The sequence below is a fragment of the Phyllobates terribilis genome, unplaced genomic scaffold (assembly GCF_046119375.1).
Source record: "Phyllobates terribilis strain yellow unplaced genomic scaffold, ASM4611937v1 Scaffold_1__5_contigs__length_1240528914, whole genome shotgun sequence".
Lineage (NCBI taxonomy): Eukaryota > Metazoa > Chordata > Amphibia > Anura > Dendrobatidae > Phyllobates > Phyllobates terribilis.
Genome location: NW_027362761.1, coordinates 856,672,083 through 856,685,464, shown reverse-complemented (window position 1 = coordinate 856,685,464; position 13,382 = coordinate 856,672,083). Strand labels below are relative to the sequence as shown.

Here is a 13,382-nt window from a genome sequence, read left to right as displayed (position 1 = left end):
CAGTCGTGAAATGTGCGAATTTAGGACTGTGGCCTGTGGGGTGTTGACTGCGAATTTGCGCTTTCGTTCAAAGCTCTGGGATATGGACAATTGAACAATGCGGTGTGACGTGGACGTGGACGTTGATGCTGTTTCTTGAGAAACTGCCATAACAAGTGAAGACTGAGAAGAGGGGGAATCTTTGCATGCAGTATGGACAGGGGATTGCCTTGCACACACAACAGGGGGTTCTATTACACGCACAACAGCGGAAGAAGCAGTGGTGACACCCGCTGACACTGGTCGTGGACCCTGGGGTTCGCCCCACAAAGTCGGGTGCTTTGCTGACATGTGCCTGATCATGCTGGTGGTGGTCAGGCTGGTAGTTTTGTCACCCCTGCTGATGCTGGCATGGCAGGTGGTACAAATGGCCTTTTTGGGGTTATCAGCAGAGTCTTTAAAAAAATTCCAGACTCTGGAAGACCTACCGGTTGTACTGGCAACGTCCCTCATGTTGGTGTTACGGGGAACTGTTGCCCGCCTTCTGTGTGCGGCCACCACACTGCTTCTTCCTGCCTGTTGGGGTACTCTGCCTCCCTCCCCCTGTGTGCTGCTGGCCTCGCTCTGCGTGTCCTCCTGCCACGTTGGGTCAGTTACTAGATCATCCACCACCTGCTCCGCTTCCAATTACGCACCACGATCCTCCTCCTCACTTCGTGGCAATTGTGTCTTGTCATCCTCCACCTCTTGTGACAAATTGCCAGCGTCGACTTCCTCTGGCCGTGGCTGTTCAAATATTTAGGCATCGCTACATGGGATCTCCTCTTCCACCACTTCAAGCGGAGCAGACAAGGGGCACAGACATGGAAATGGACCAGTGAACAGCTCTTCAGAGTGTCCAAGTGTGGGATCAGTTGCTGTCTGACGACACTCGGCATGGTGGGAGGAAGGAGCATCAGGGTGAGGAGGAGTATGCGGTCGAGACTCAAGGCTACTAAAACTTGACCGTGTGGAAGACAGACCGGAGGTGGTGGTGCCCAGGTAACTGGAAGTATTATCTGCTATCCAATTAATAACCTGTTCACACTGATCAGTTCGCAATACTGGTGTTGTATTGTGCTTCCCTAGTAATTCGGTCAAGAAGTGGGAGCGAGAAGATGTGGCTGTTGGCTGTGGCACATTTTCACCTTGGCCACGGCTCCGTCCTCTACACGCACCATCACCAGAACGTCCAGTTCCACATCCCTTGCCACGCGCCTTGCCCATTGTAAATGAAGTAAAATAGCTTACATTTGCACTATCAATGGAAAAAGGGTAGTAAAAAGGAGATTAGAACCGTGGAAGAGGAAAACCACAGTTCTATTTCTCTGGCCTACACCAGAATCTTTTAAACAGATATATTTGTGTCTGAACACTGAGCGAGACACTCAATTTTTTTATTTTTTATGTAAAAAAGGCAAAAAGGTGGATAATACAGAGATTTGAACTGTGGAACTGCAAAACCACAGTTCTAGTTATCTGGCCTACACCAGAATCTTTTAAACAGGTATATTTGTGTCTGAACAGTCAGGGAGACACTATTACAGTTTTTTTTACGGAAAAAATGCCAAAAGCAGGATAATACAGAGATTTGAACCGTGGAACTGCAAAACCACAGTTCTAGTTATCTGGCCTACACCAGACTCTTTTAAACAGACACCAATATATCTGTTTAAAAAAGTCTGGTGTAGGCCAGACTCTTTTAAACAGACACCAATATATCTGTTTAAAAGAGTCTGGCCTACACCAGACTCTTTTAAACAGATATATTGGTGTCTGAACAGTCAGGGAGACACTATTACTGTTTTTTTTACAGAAAAAATGCCAAAAGCAGGATATTAGAGATTTGACCCGTGGAACTGCAAAAACACAGTTCTAGTTATCTGGCCTACACCAAACTATTTTAAACAGATATATTGGTGTCTGAACAGTCAGGGAGACACTATTACTGTTTTTTTTTACGGAAAAAATGCCAAAAGCAGGATAATACCGAGATTTGACCCGTGGAACTGCAAAACCACAGTTCTAGTTATCTGGCCTACACCAGACTCTTTTAAACAGATATATTTGTGTCTGAACAGTCAGGGAGACACTATTACTGTTTTTTTTTACGGAAAAAATGCCAAAAGCAGGATAATACAGAGATTTGACCCGTGGAACTGCAAAACCACAGTTCTAGTTATCTGGCCTACACCAGACTCTTTTAAACAGATATATTGGTGTCTGAACAGTTTATTTTTACGGAAAAAATGCCAAAAGCAGGATAATACAGAGATTTGACCCGTGGAAATGCAAAACCACAGTTCTAGTTATCTGGCCTACACCAGACTCTTTTAAACAGATATATTGATGTCTGAACAGTTTATTTTTACGGAAAAAATGCCAAAAGCAGGATAATACAGAGATTTGACCCGTGGAACTGCAAAACCACAGTTCTAGTTATCTGGCCTACACCAGACTCTTTTAAACAGATATATTTGTGTCTGATCAGTCAGGGAGACACTATTACTGGTTTTTTTTACGGAAAAAATGCCAAAAGCAGGATACAGAGATTTAAAACGTGGAACTGCAAAACCACAGTTCTAGTTATCTGGCCTACACCAGACTCTTTTAAACAGTTATATTGGTGTCTGAACAGTCACAGACACACTCAATTTTTTTTTTTTTTTTGGGGGGGGATACCAAAAGGTTAATAAGACACGTATTTGTACAGTCTGACTGAGAAAAAAAAAATACAGGATTTAGATGAAAAAAAAAGGATTTTTCCTGGCCCCTGAGACCGGGGGATAGGTCTAGCAATTTGACCAGCAGTAGCACACAGGACTGTAATACAGCATTTGCTGGTATAACCACTGCGTCTCCTATACAACCTGCCTGCCTGCCTGATATCTGGGATGGATATTAGTCCTGAGAAGGACTGTTTGTTTGATTTGGCAGGCTTTAGAGACCCTACACTAACTATTTCGCAGTATAAATCTCTCCCTAACTCAGCAGCACTGACCCTACACTGTCTGATCCGGAGCGACTGTGTCCAAGATGGCAGCGCCCGGTTTTAAATAGTCGAGGTGACGCTGTGCGGCCAGCCAATCACTGTAATGCCCACAAACAACTTGGCTGCGGCATTACAGTGACTGGCTGGCAATCCCTGCATGTTCATTGGCTCTATAAAGAGCGCCAAACGTGCAGGGCGGAGATCCGAGCTCCTGCCCGAGTAACCCGGAAATGCTCGATGCTCGCTGAACATCCCGAGTAGTGAGATGCTCGGGCGAGTACTGAGCAGTGTTGAGCATGCTCGCTCAACACTACTTCTAACCCTTTTGATGACCATAGTGTTTTGGTCCTAAATGAAAAGACACTTTAATATTTTATCGGTTAGGCTGTCAAAATTCTTTTTTTTTCCTGACACACTGCAAATGTTTTTTTGTTGTTGGGAAAATATATAAAAAGTAAAAAATAAATATTTTCTAATTGATTAGTTTATTGTTATCAATGGGCGCTATGAGCCAATTTTTCCAAGGTTGTGCAGACTTTTTATATCCACTTTACATATACTAAGACTAAGAGGAGATACTGAGAATTCCATAAAATTTACAGCACAGGAAAAGTGGTACTGTGGTACTGTGCAGTGTATATATACATTGGAGACAAAACATCTACACGCCCCTGCTAAAATTGACTTACAGCGCCCATTGATAACAATGCTTGTTTCTTTGTGCATTGGAGAACTATATAAAATCTATGTATGTCAGGTTTTTGTCATGTAAAAAAATCATACCAAGAAGAATTATTTCAGAACTTTTTCACCTTTAATGTCACCCACAATCTGTAGAAAACTAAAATAATGTGGTTGCATAAGTGTGAACACCCTCTTATAATTGGGATATGTTGTGTTGAGAATTAGCCAATCACATTTAAAATCATGTTAAATAGTAGTTGGTACAGCTGCCATCCTTTATAATGATTCTGATTAACGCCATATAAAGTTTAGCTGTTCTAGTAGGATTTTCCTGACAATAGTAAAAGCCATGGTCCATAAATAGCTGACAACACAGCAAAGGGATCTCATTGTTGAATGTTATCAGTCAGGAGAAAGGTACAAAACCATTTCCAAGGCATTAGATATACCAAGGAGACCAGTGAAGACAGTCATCAATAAGTGGCTTAAATTTGTTGCAACAGTTGCAACAGATCCTCAAAAAATAATAAAAAGAAAAAATTAATCCGGGAGGCTATCAAGAGACATACAGCAACATTAAAGTAGCTGGAGAAATTTCTGGCAAGTATGGGTTGTTTACTACATGTGACTACAATTTCCAATATTCTTCATATGTCTGGCCTGTGGGATAGGTTGACAAGACGGAATCCTATTGTCACGTAAGGTGTAGGAAAGACTTAGTGCAACACAAAGAGAAGAGGGAAAGGGAGCCCAGACTCTAGGAAAAGGGGAGAGTGGAGACCTCCTAGGTAGATCTAATCTCACCCTGTTTCCACTAACGTCCCTATATTGGTTCTTCACAAATCGCCTCACGCATACCTCGCCCTCTCTTTCCCTGGCATTGGGCCCTGGCTAGGGAAAGGAGGAGATGAGCACTAGTCAATCCCCACTGACCACTACAGACAACAAGGGGGGGACAATCAAAGGAAAATCACTTAGCTTTAGATGACTCCAGACAAATGCGCATGCATCCTCTAGCACCAGAGAGGTAGAAGTACTGCTCTTGCTCAAGCCTTCACAAGGGATAATGTGAATATCGCCAGCACCTCCCTCTGGCACACAGCAGGTATTTATACACCCAGGCCAGGGTGTTAATTAGCCAGAGCAAGGTAGCCGCTGGGTCCTAGAGAGACAGCTTCAAGAAGATGTCTGTGATGCCAAACAAAGAAATCTCCTGCAACCAACTGCAGGGTGACTGTCCGTCACTTCTGACACACTTGTGACACCTATTCTTACAAAGAAAAACATGCAAGCATGGATATGTTTTGCCAAAACTTATATCAAGTCACCAAAAGAACAGTATACTTACAGTGAAGCATAGGAGACAGAATTCTGCAGTGGGGTTGTTTATTGCCAGCTGGAACTGAAACTTTAGTTCAGGTTGTGGGAATTATGAACAATTCCAAATGTCAATCAATTTTGCAACACAAATTTGCTAAAAATCTGAAGAAAAAGAGGAATTTCACCTTGCAACACGACAGCAATACTAAACATGCCTCCAAATAAACTATAGAATGGCTTTTCCAGGAGAAGACCACAGTTTTGCAATGGGCCAGTCAAAGTCCAGACCTGAATCCAATTGAAAATTTGTGATTGACCTGAAGAGGGCGCTGTACACAGGAGATGCCCTCACAATCTGATAGATTTGGAGCCCTACTGTAAGGAGAATTGGGCAAAGATTGACAATTCTACAGTAGATGTGACATGCTTATGAGTCCTACACAAAAAGACTGAAAGTTCAAAGGATAATTCAATAAAGCATTACTTTAATGGTGTGCATATTTATGCAACCACACTATCTAAGTTCTTTATTTTTATTTTTCCACCAGAAAATATTTTAGTTTTTTACAATTCTGACCACTGTCACTTTATGAGGTAATTACTCTGGAACGCTTCAACGGATCCCACTGATTCTGAGAACGTTTTTTCGTGACATATTGTACTTCATGTTAGTGGTAAAACTTCTTCGATATCACTTGCGTTTATTTGTGAAAAAATTGGAAATTTGGCGAAAATTTTGCAATTTTAAATTTTTTTATTTTTATGCCCTTAAATCAGAGAGATATATTACACAAAATAGTTAATAAATAACATTTCCCACATGTCTACTTTACATCAGCACAATTTTGGAACTAAATTTTATTTTTTAGTAGGGCGCTATAAGGGTTAAAAGTTGACCAGCGATTTCTCATTTTTACAACAAAATTTACAAAACCATTGTTTTAGAGAACACATTACATTTGACGTGACTTTGAGGGGCCTTTATGACAGAAAATACCCAAAAGTGACACCATTCTAAAAACTGCACCCCTCAAGGTGCTCAAAACCACATTCAAGAAGTTTATTAACCCTTCACGTGCTTCATAGAAATTTTGGAATGTGGAAGAAAAAAATTAACATTTAACTTTTTTCACAAAAATGTTACTTTAGACCCAAATTTTTTTATTTTCGCAGAAGTAACAGAAAAAAATGGACCCCAAAATGTGTTGTGCAATTTCCCCTGAGCACGCAGATACCCCATATGTGAGGAAAAAACACTGTTTAGGTGCACGGCAGGGTTCGGAAGGGAAGGAGCGCCATTTGACTTTTTGAATGCAAAATTTGCTTGAATAATTAGTGGACACCATGTTGCGTTTGGGGAGCCCCTGATGTGCCTAAACAGTGGAAACCCCCCACAAGTGACACCATTTTGGAAACTAGACCCCTCAGGGAACTTATCTAGGTGTGTGGTGAGCACCTTGAACCCCCAGGTGCTTCACAGAAGTTTATAACATTGAGCCGTAAAAATAAAATTTTCACATTTTTCCAACAAAAATGTTTTTCAGCCCCCAATTTTGCATTTTCATAAGGGTAACAGGAGAAATTGCAATCATGCAGTTTGTTGTGCAATTTCTCCTGAGTAAGCCGATAATCCGGATGTTGGGAAAAACCACTGTTTGGGCGCACGACAGGGTTCGGAAGGGAAGGAGTGCCATTTGACTTTTTGAATGTAAAATTTGCTTGAATAATTAGCGGACGCCATGTTGCGTTTGGGGAGTCCCTGATGTGTGTTAATAGTGGAAACCACACCCCCCCAGTGACTCCATTTTGGAAACTACACCCCTCCAGGATTTTATCAAGGGGTATAGTGAACATTTTGAACCCAGAGGTAGACACAGAATTTGATAACATTAGGTCATCATATTGAATTAGTTGTCATTAGTCTTGAGTGCAATTGCTCACTATTTGAGTTTGCATCGGGTACTCGGGTATGCACCAAGTATCGCGGGTGCTCAAGTGACATGCTCAAGTCCCCACCCCGCAAGTTTCACGGTTATTAGATACCCAAAAAAAAACATGCGGGGATCGCTCATGCATGGCAGGCAATCCCCGCGAGGTTTTTTTGGCTGTATAACAGCTGCAAAACATTTGGGGCGGAGACTCGAGCATGTCACTCAAGCACCCGCTATATTCGGCGCATACCCGAGCACCCGATGCAAACTCAAGTAACGAGCACTTGCGCTCAACATTAGTCGCCATATCGTCATCATTTTTTTTTCTTTACTTCTGAAAAAATCCCAACCCTAACCATAGCTCAACCCTTGCCCAACTCTAACCCTAGCCTAACCCTAACCTTAGCCTAACCCTAGCCTAACACTCGCCTAACCCTAGCCCAACCCTAACCCTAGCCCAACCCTAACCCTAGCCCAACCCTAACCCTACCCTAACCCTAGCCCAACCCTAACCCTAGCCCAACCTTAACCCTAGCCCAACCTTAACCCTAGCACAACCCTAACCCTAGCACAACCCTAACCCTAGCACAACCCTAACCCTAGCCCAACCTTAACCCTAGCCCAACCTTAACCCTAGCACACCCTAACCCTAGCACAACCCTAACCCTAGCCCAACCTTAGCACAACCCTAACCCTAACCCTAGCACAACCCTAACCCTAGCATAACCCTAACACTAGCACAACCCTAACCCTAGCAAAACCCTAATCCTAAAGTTTATATTTTGCGCCGTTCCTCGTGCGGTATAAGTGATTAGACGTCTTTATTCTTCAGGTCGGTGCAATTACAGCGATACCAGATTCTTATCGGGTTTTTATGATTGACAGCTGTCACACTCTAAAACACGTTTTTTTTTGCAAAGACTAGTTTTTGCATCGCCATATTTTGAGAGCTATAATTTTTCCATATTTTGGCCAACAGAGTCATGTGGCGGCTTGTTTTTTGCGGGACAAGTTGACGTTTTTATTGGTACCATTTTCGGGCACGTGACATTTTTTGATCGCTTTCTATTCTGATTTTTAGAAGGCAGAATAAACAAAAACCAACAATTAAGGAATTGTTTTTTTTATTCTGTTCCGCGTGTGGTAAAATTGATAAGGCAGCTTTATTCTTCGGGTCAGTACGTTTACAGCGGTACCGCATTTATATATTTTTTTTTATATTTTGCCACTTTTACACAATAAAAACTATTTTATAGAAAAAATAATTGTTTTTGCATCGCATTATTCTGAGAGCTATAACTTTTTTATTTTTCGGCCGTTGGAGCTGTATGGTGGCTTGTTTTTTGCGGGATAAGATGACGTTTTCAGCGGTACCATTTTTATTTACATTCGTCTTTTTGATCGCGTTTTATTCCATTTTTTGTTTGGCGGTATGATAAAACATCGTTTTATGTTTCGTTTTTTATTTTTATTTTTTACCATGTTCATTAAAGGGGTTAACTAACAGGACAGTTTTATAGGTCAGGTCATTCTGGACGCGACGATACCAAATATGTGTACTTTTATTGGTTTATTATTTTTTTTCATAAGATTATTTATTTATGGGTACAATATATACTGTATATATTTTTTTTTATTATTTTTTTCTTTTTTTTTATATTTTTACAATTTTTTTTTTTTCCCACTTTCTGACATTTTTATTACTTTTACACTTTGTCCCACTATGGGACTTTCACTTTTTGTAGTCTGATCGGCTGTGTAGCACAAGAATGCAGAAGCATCCCTGTGCTATGCAGCCTGTCAGTGCTGCACAGGGAGAAGCTACTTTGGTCGCACACTGCGCATGACCAAAGCAACTTCCTGCCTCCTGGTGACCCGGATGTTGTCATGATGACATCGGGTCACCATGGCAACATTCGGGACCGGACTCAGACGCCGCGGGAAGCCGGCAGAGAAGGTAAGTATAGCTCTTACCTGCTCTTGCCACCGGAATGCTGCGATTGATTTAGATCGCAGCCTTTTGCGGGTTAATGTGCAGGGAGAGGTGCGGGACCGCTCCCTGCACATAGCACCGGGTGTCAGCTGTAACAATCAGCTGACACTCGGCAGCAATCTCACCCGCACCTCTTGTGTGCGAGCGAAATCGCCAAGGCGTACTAATACGTATCTGGCCCATAAGGCCCAGGGCACAGATACGTATTAGTACGCCCTGGGCCAGAAAAGGGTTAAAGGTGGAAAACATTCTGAAATGATTCTTCTGGGTTTGATTTTTTTACATGGCAAAAACCTGGCATTGTAACAGACGTGTGTAGACGTTTTATATCCACTATACAGAAAAATATAAAAATTGGAAATTACACCCAGTATATAGCACAAGAGAAATGGCGTTGTGAAGTGTATATACAGGTGCATCTCAAAAAATTTGAATATCATCAAAAAGTTAATTTATTTCAGTATTTCAATACAAAAAGTGAAACTCATATATTATATAGTCATTACAAACAGAGTGATCTATTTCAAGTGTTTATTTCTGTTAATGTTGATGATTATGGCTTACAGCCAATGAAAATACAAAAGTCATTATCTCAGTAAATTAGAATACTTTATAAGAACAGCTAGAAAAATGTTTTTAAAATCCGAAATGTTGGCCTACTGAAATGTATGTTCAGTAAATGCACTCAATACCTGGTCAGGACTCCTTTTGCGTCAATTACTGCATCAATTCGGCGTGGCATGGAGGCGATCAGCCTGTGGCACTGCTGAGGTGTTATGGAAGCCCAGGTTGCTTTGATAGCAGCCTTCATCTCATCTACATTGTTGGGTCTGGTGTCTCTCATCTTCCTCTTGGCAATACCCTATAGATTCTCTATGGGGCTAAGGTCAGGCAAGTTTGCTGGCCAATCAAGCACAGTGATACTGTTGTTTTTAAACCAGGTATTGGTACTTTTGGCAGTGTGGAGAGGTGCCAAGTCCTGCTGGAGAATGACATTTCCATCTCTGAAAAGCTTGTCGGCAGAGGGAACCATGAAGTGCTCTAAAATTTCCTGGTAGACGGCTGCGCTGACTTTGGTCTTGATAAAACACAGTGGACCTACACCAGCAGATGACATGGCTCCCCAACCATCACTGATTGTGGAAACTTCACACTAGACCTCAAGCAGCTTGGATTGTGTGCCTCTCCACTCTTCCTCCAGACTCTGGGACCTTGATTTCCAAATGAAAATTGGAACTCTGGAAATTGTGTGGAGTGTGTCAATGACTGCCTTCTGGACATCTGTCAAGTCAGCAGTCTTCCCCATGATTGTGTAGCCTACTGAAACAGACTAAGGGACATTTTTAAACGCTTAGGAAGCCTTTGCAGGTGTTTTTTGTTAATTATTTTAATTTACTGAGATAATGACTTTTGTGCTTACTTTTGTAAGCCATAATCATCAACATTAACAGAAATAAACACTTGAAATAGATCACTGTTTGTAATGACTCTATATAATATAGGAGTTTCACTTTTTGTATTGAAGAACTGAAATAAATTAACTTTTTGGTGATATTCTAATTTTGTGAGATGCACCTGTATACAGAATAATACATGTTCTGAAAATGACACCCATTGTATGGAGAAGTGGTACTGTTATGTACAGTGTGTGTATGCATGTATATATTTATATATACAGATAGATATCTATTTATATACATATGTGTGTGTATGTACAGTACAGACCAAAAGTTTGGACACACCTTCTCATTTAAAGATTTTTCTGTATTTTCATGACTTTGAAAATTGTACATTCACACTGAAGGCATCAAAATTATGAATTAACACATGTGCAATTATATACTTAACAAAAAAGTGTGAAACAACTGAAAATATGTCTTATATTCTAGGTTCTTCAAAGTAGCCACCTTTTGCTTTGATGACTGCTTTGCACACTCTTGGCATTCTCTTGATGAGCTTCAAGAGGTAGTCACTGGAAATGGTCTTCACTTCACTGGTGTGCCCTGTCAGGTTTAATAAGTGGGATTTCTTGCCATATAAATGGGGTTGGGACCATCAGTTGTGTTGTGCAGAAGCCAGATGGATACACAGCTAATAGTCCTACTGAATAGACTGTTAGAATTTGTATTATGGCAAGAAAAAATCAGATAAGTAAAGAAAAACGAGTGGCCATCATTTCTTTAAGAAATGAAGGTCAGTCAGTCCGAAAAATTGGGCAAACTTTGAATGTATCCCCAAGTGCAGTTGCAAAAACCATCAAGCGCTACAAAGAAACTGGCTCATATGAGGACAGCCCCAGGAAAGGAAGACCAAGAGTCACCTCTGCTTCTGAAGATAAGTTTATCCGAGTCACCAGCCTCAGAAATCGCAGGTTAACAGCAGCTCAGATTAGAGACCAGGTCAATGCCACAGAGAGTTCTAGCAGCAGACACATTTCTACAACAACTGTTCAGAGGAGACTTTTGCAGCAGGCCTTCATGGTAAAATAGCTGCTAGGAACCCACTGCTAAGGACAGGTAACAAGCAGAAGAGACTTGTTTAGGCTAAGGAACACAAGGAATGGACATTAGACCAGTGGAAATCTGTGCTTTGGTCTGATGAGTCCAAATTTGATATTCCAACCACCGTGTCTTTGTGCGACGCAGAAAAGGTGAACGGATCGACTCTACATGCCTGGTTCCCACCATGAAGCATGGAGGAGGAGGTGTGATGGTGTGGGGGGTGCTTTGCTGGTGACACTGTTGGGGATTTATTCAAAATTGTAGGCATATTGAACCAGCATGGCTACCACAGCATCTTGCAGCAGCATGCTATTCCACCCGGTTTGCGTTTAGTTGGACCATCATTTATTTTTCAACAGGAAAATGACCGCAAACACACCTCCAGCCTGTGTAAGGGCTATTTGACCAAGAAGGAGAGTGATGGGGTGCTACGCCAGATGACCTGGCCTCCACAGTCACCAGACCTGAACCCAATCGAGATGGTTTGGGGTTAGCTGGACCGCAGAGCGAAGGCAAAAGGGCCAACAAGTGCTAAGCATCTCTGGGAACTCCTTCAAGATAGTTGGAAGACCATTTCCGGTGACTACCTCTTGAAGCTCATCAAGAGAATGCCAAGAGTGTGCAAAGCAGTCATCAAAGCAAAAGGTGGCTACTTTGAAGAACCTAGAATATAAGATATATTTTCAGTTGTTTCACACTTTTTTGTTAAGTATATAATTCCATGTGTGTTAATTCATAATTTTGATGCCTTCAGTGTGAATGTTCAATTTTCGAAGTCATGAAAATACAGAAAAATCTTTAAATGAGAAGGTGTGTCCAAACTTTTGGTCTGTACTGTATATAAATATATATACAGTATATTTATTTATTTATAATGCACATTATTAAGGGGCATGGCAAATGTCCATACTAATTTTGAACCTTTCTGGAATTTTGGTCCAGTTATCCAAAAACTAATAGTAGGATGGCAATTCCGCAAATGCTCATTTAAAAGATTACCATTCTGTATATCTCTAGTAACAAAAATATGTACAGTGAATTTAAAGTCTTCCATTTTTTTAGATCTTTATGTGAAGCTCAAAGATATCCATGTGTTAGCTTGTTAAACTTGCTCACATATTGGAAGCTATTATTTTTTGTGTATGGATACATTACACCTATTATAATAAAAGCACTCTTAATTTTAGGTTGTGATTGAAGCTCAAGGTCTTGAAAGTTTAATAGCTGCCACCGCTGATGAAGGAGAAGAAGAGCTGGAGTCCTTTGCCGGAATGTCAGCCATCTTGTTTGATGTCCAGCTTCGGCCTGTAACCTTCTTCCAAGGATACAGTGATTTGATGTCCAAAATGTTCTCAGCAACTGGTGACCCTATAAGTGTAGTAAAAGGATTTGTGCTCCTAACAGATCATTCTGAGGTAAATTACACCAAACTTTATATATTCTTTTTCTGTAATATGCATTTCTAAGATGTTTTAAAGGGAACCTGTCATATCATTTTGCTCTACCAAGCTGCCCCCAGTGCCATACAGGTGATGCGATATGCATCCCTAACATGTGTCTGTAAAGCTAAATGCCCCAGTATATAAATTACCTTTTATATAAATTACAGTCATGTGGGTGGCGTCATGCTCCTCTGTCCACCACAGTTTGAATGTTGGGTTGAACTGTTCTGATGTCACGGCCATCTCCGAGGAAATCCCATGGCATCTCTCTGACTGCCAGCCACCTGAGCATATGCATTCAAGCTGGTTGTACCGGTCCTGCTTAATTTTCAAGGTACTGGAACTCAGAGGCTTCCTACATGCCATGAGCGTGCCGTGTACATTGTTCTTCATGCTCTGGACATGCACAAAGTCTCTGAGTACCAGTAATTTCTGGTGCAAATACACAACAAAAATGTTGGGGTTTCAATGCACGTGCCCTTGGAACTGACTGTCAGACCT

General features: G+C 41.3%; 1 protein-coding gene across 1 annotated transcript in view; it reads left to right on the top strand.

The window, feature by feature from the left end:
- Positions 1 to 13,382, top strand: part of LOC141153682 (microsomal triglyceride transfer protein large subunit-like) — a 137,546-nt gene that overhangs the window by 105,439 nt on the left and 18,725 nt on the right. The window contains exon 15 of the mRNA XM_073638720.1: positions 12,627 to 12,854. Within this exon, the coding sequence (XP_073494821.1) occupies positions 12,627 to 12,854 (228 nt within the window). The remainder of the gene's footprint in view (positions 1 to 12,626; positions 12,855 to 13,382) is intronic.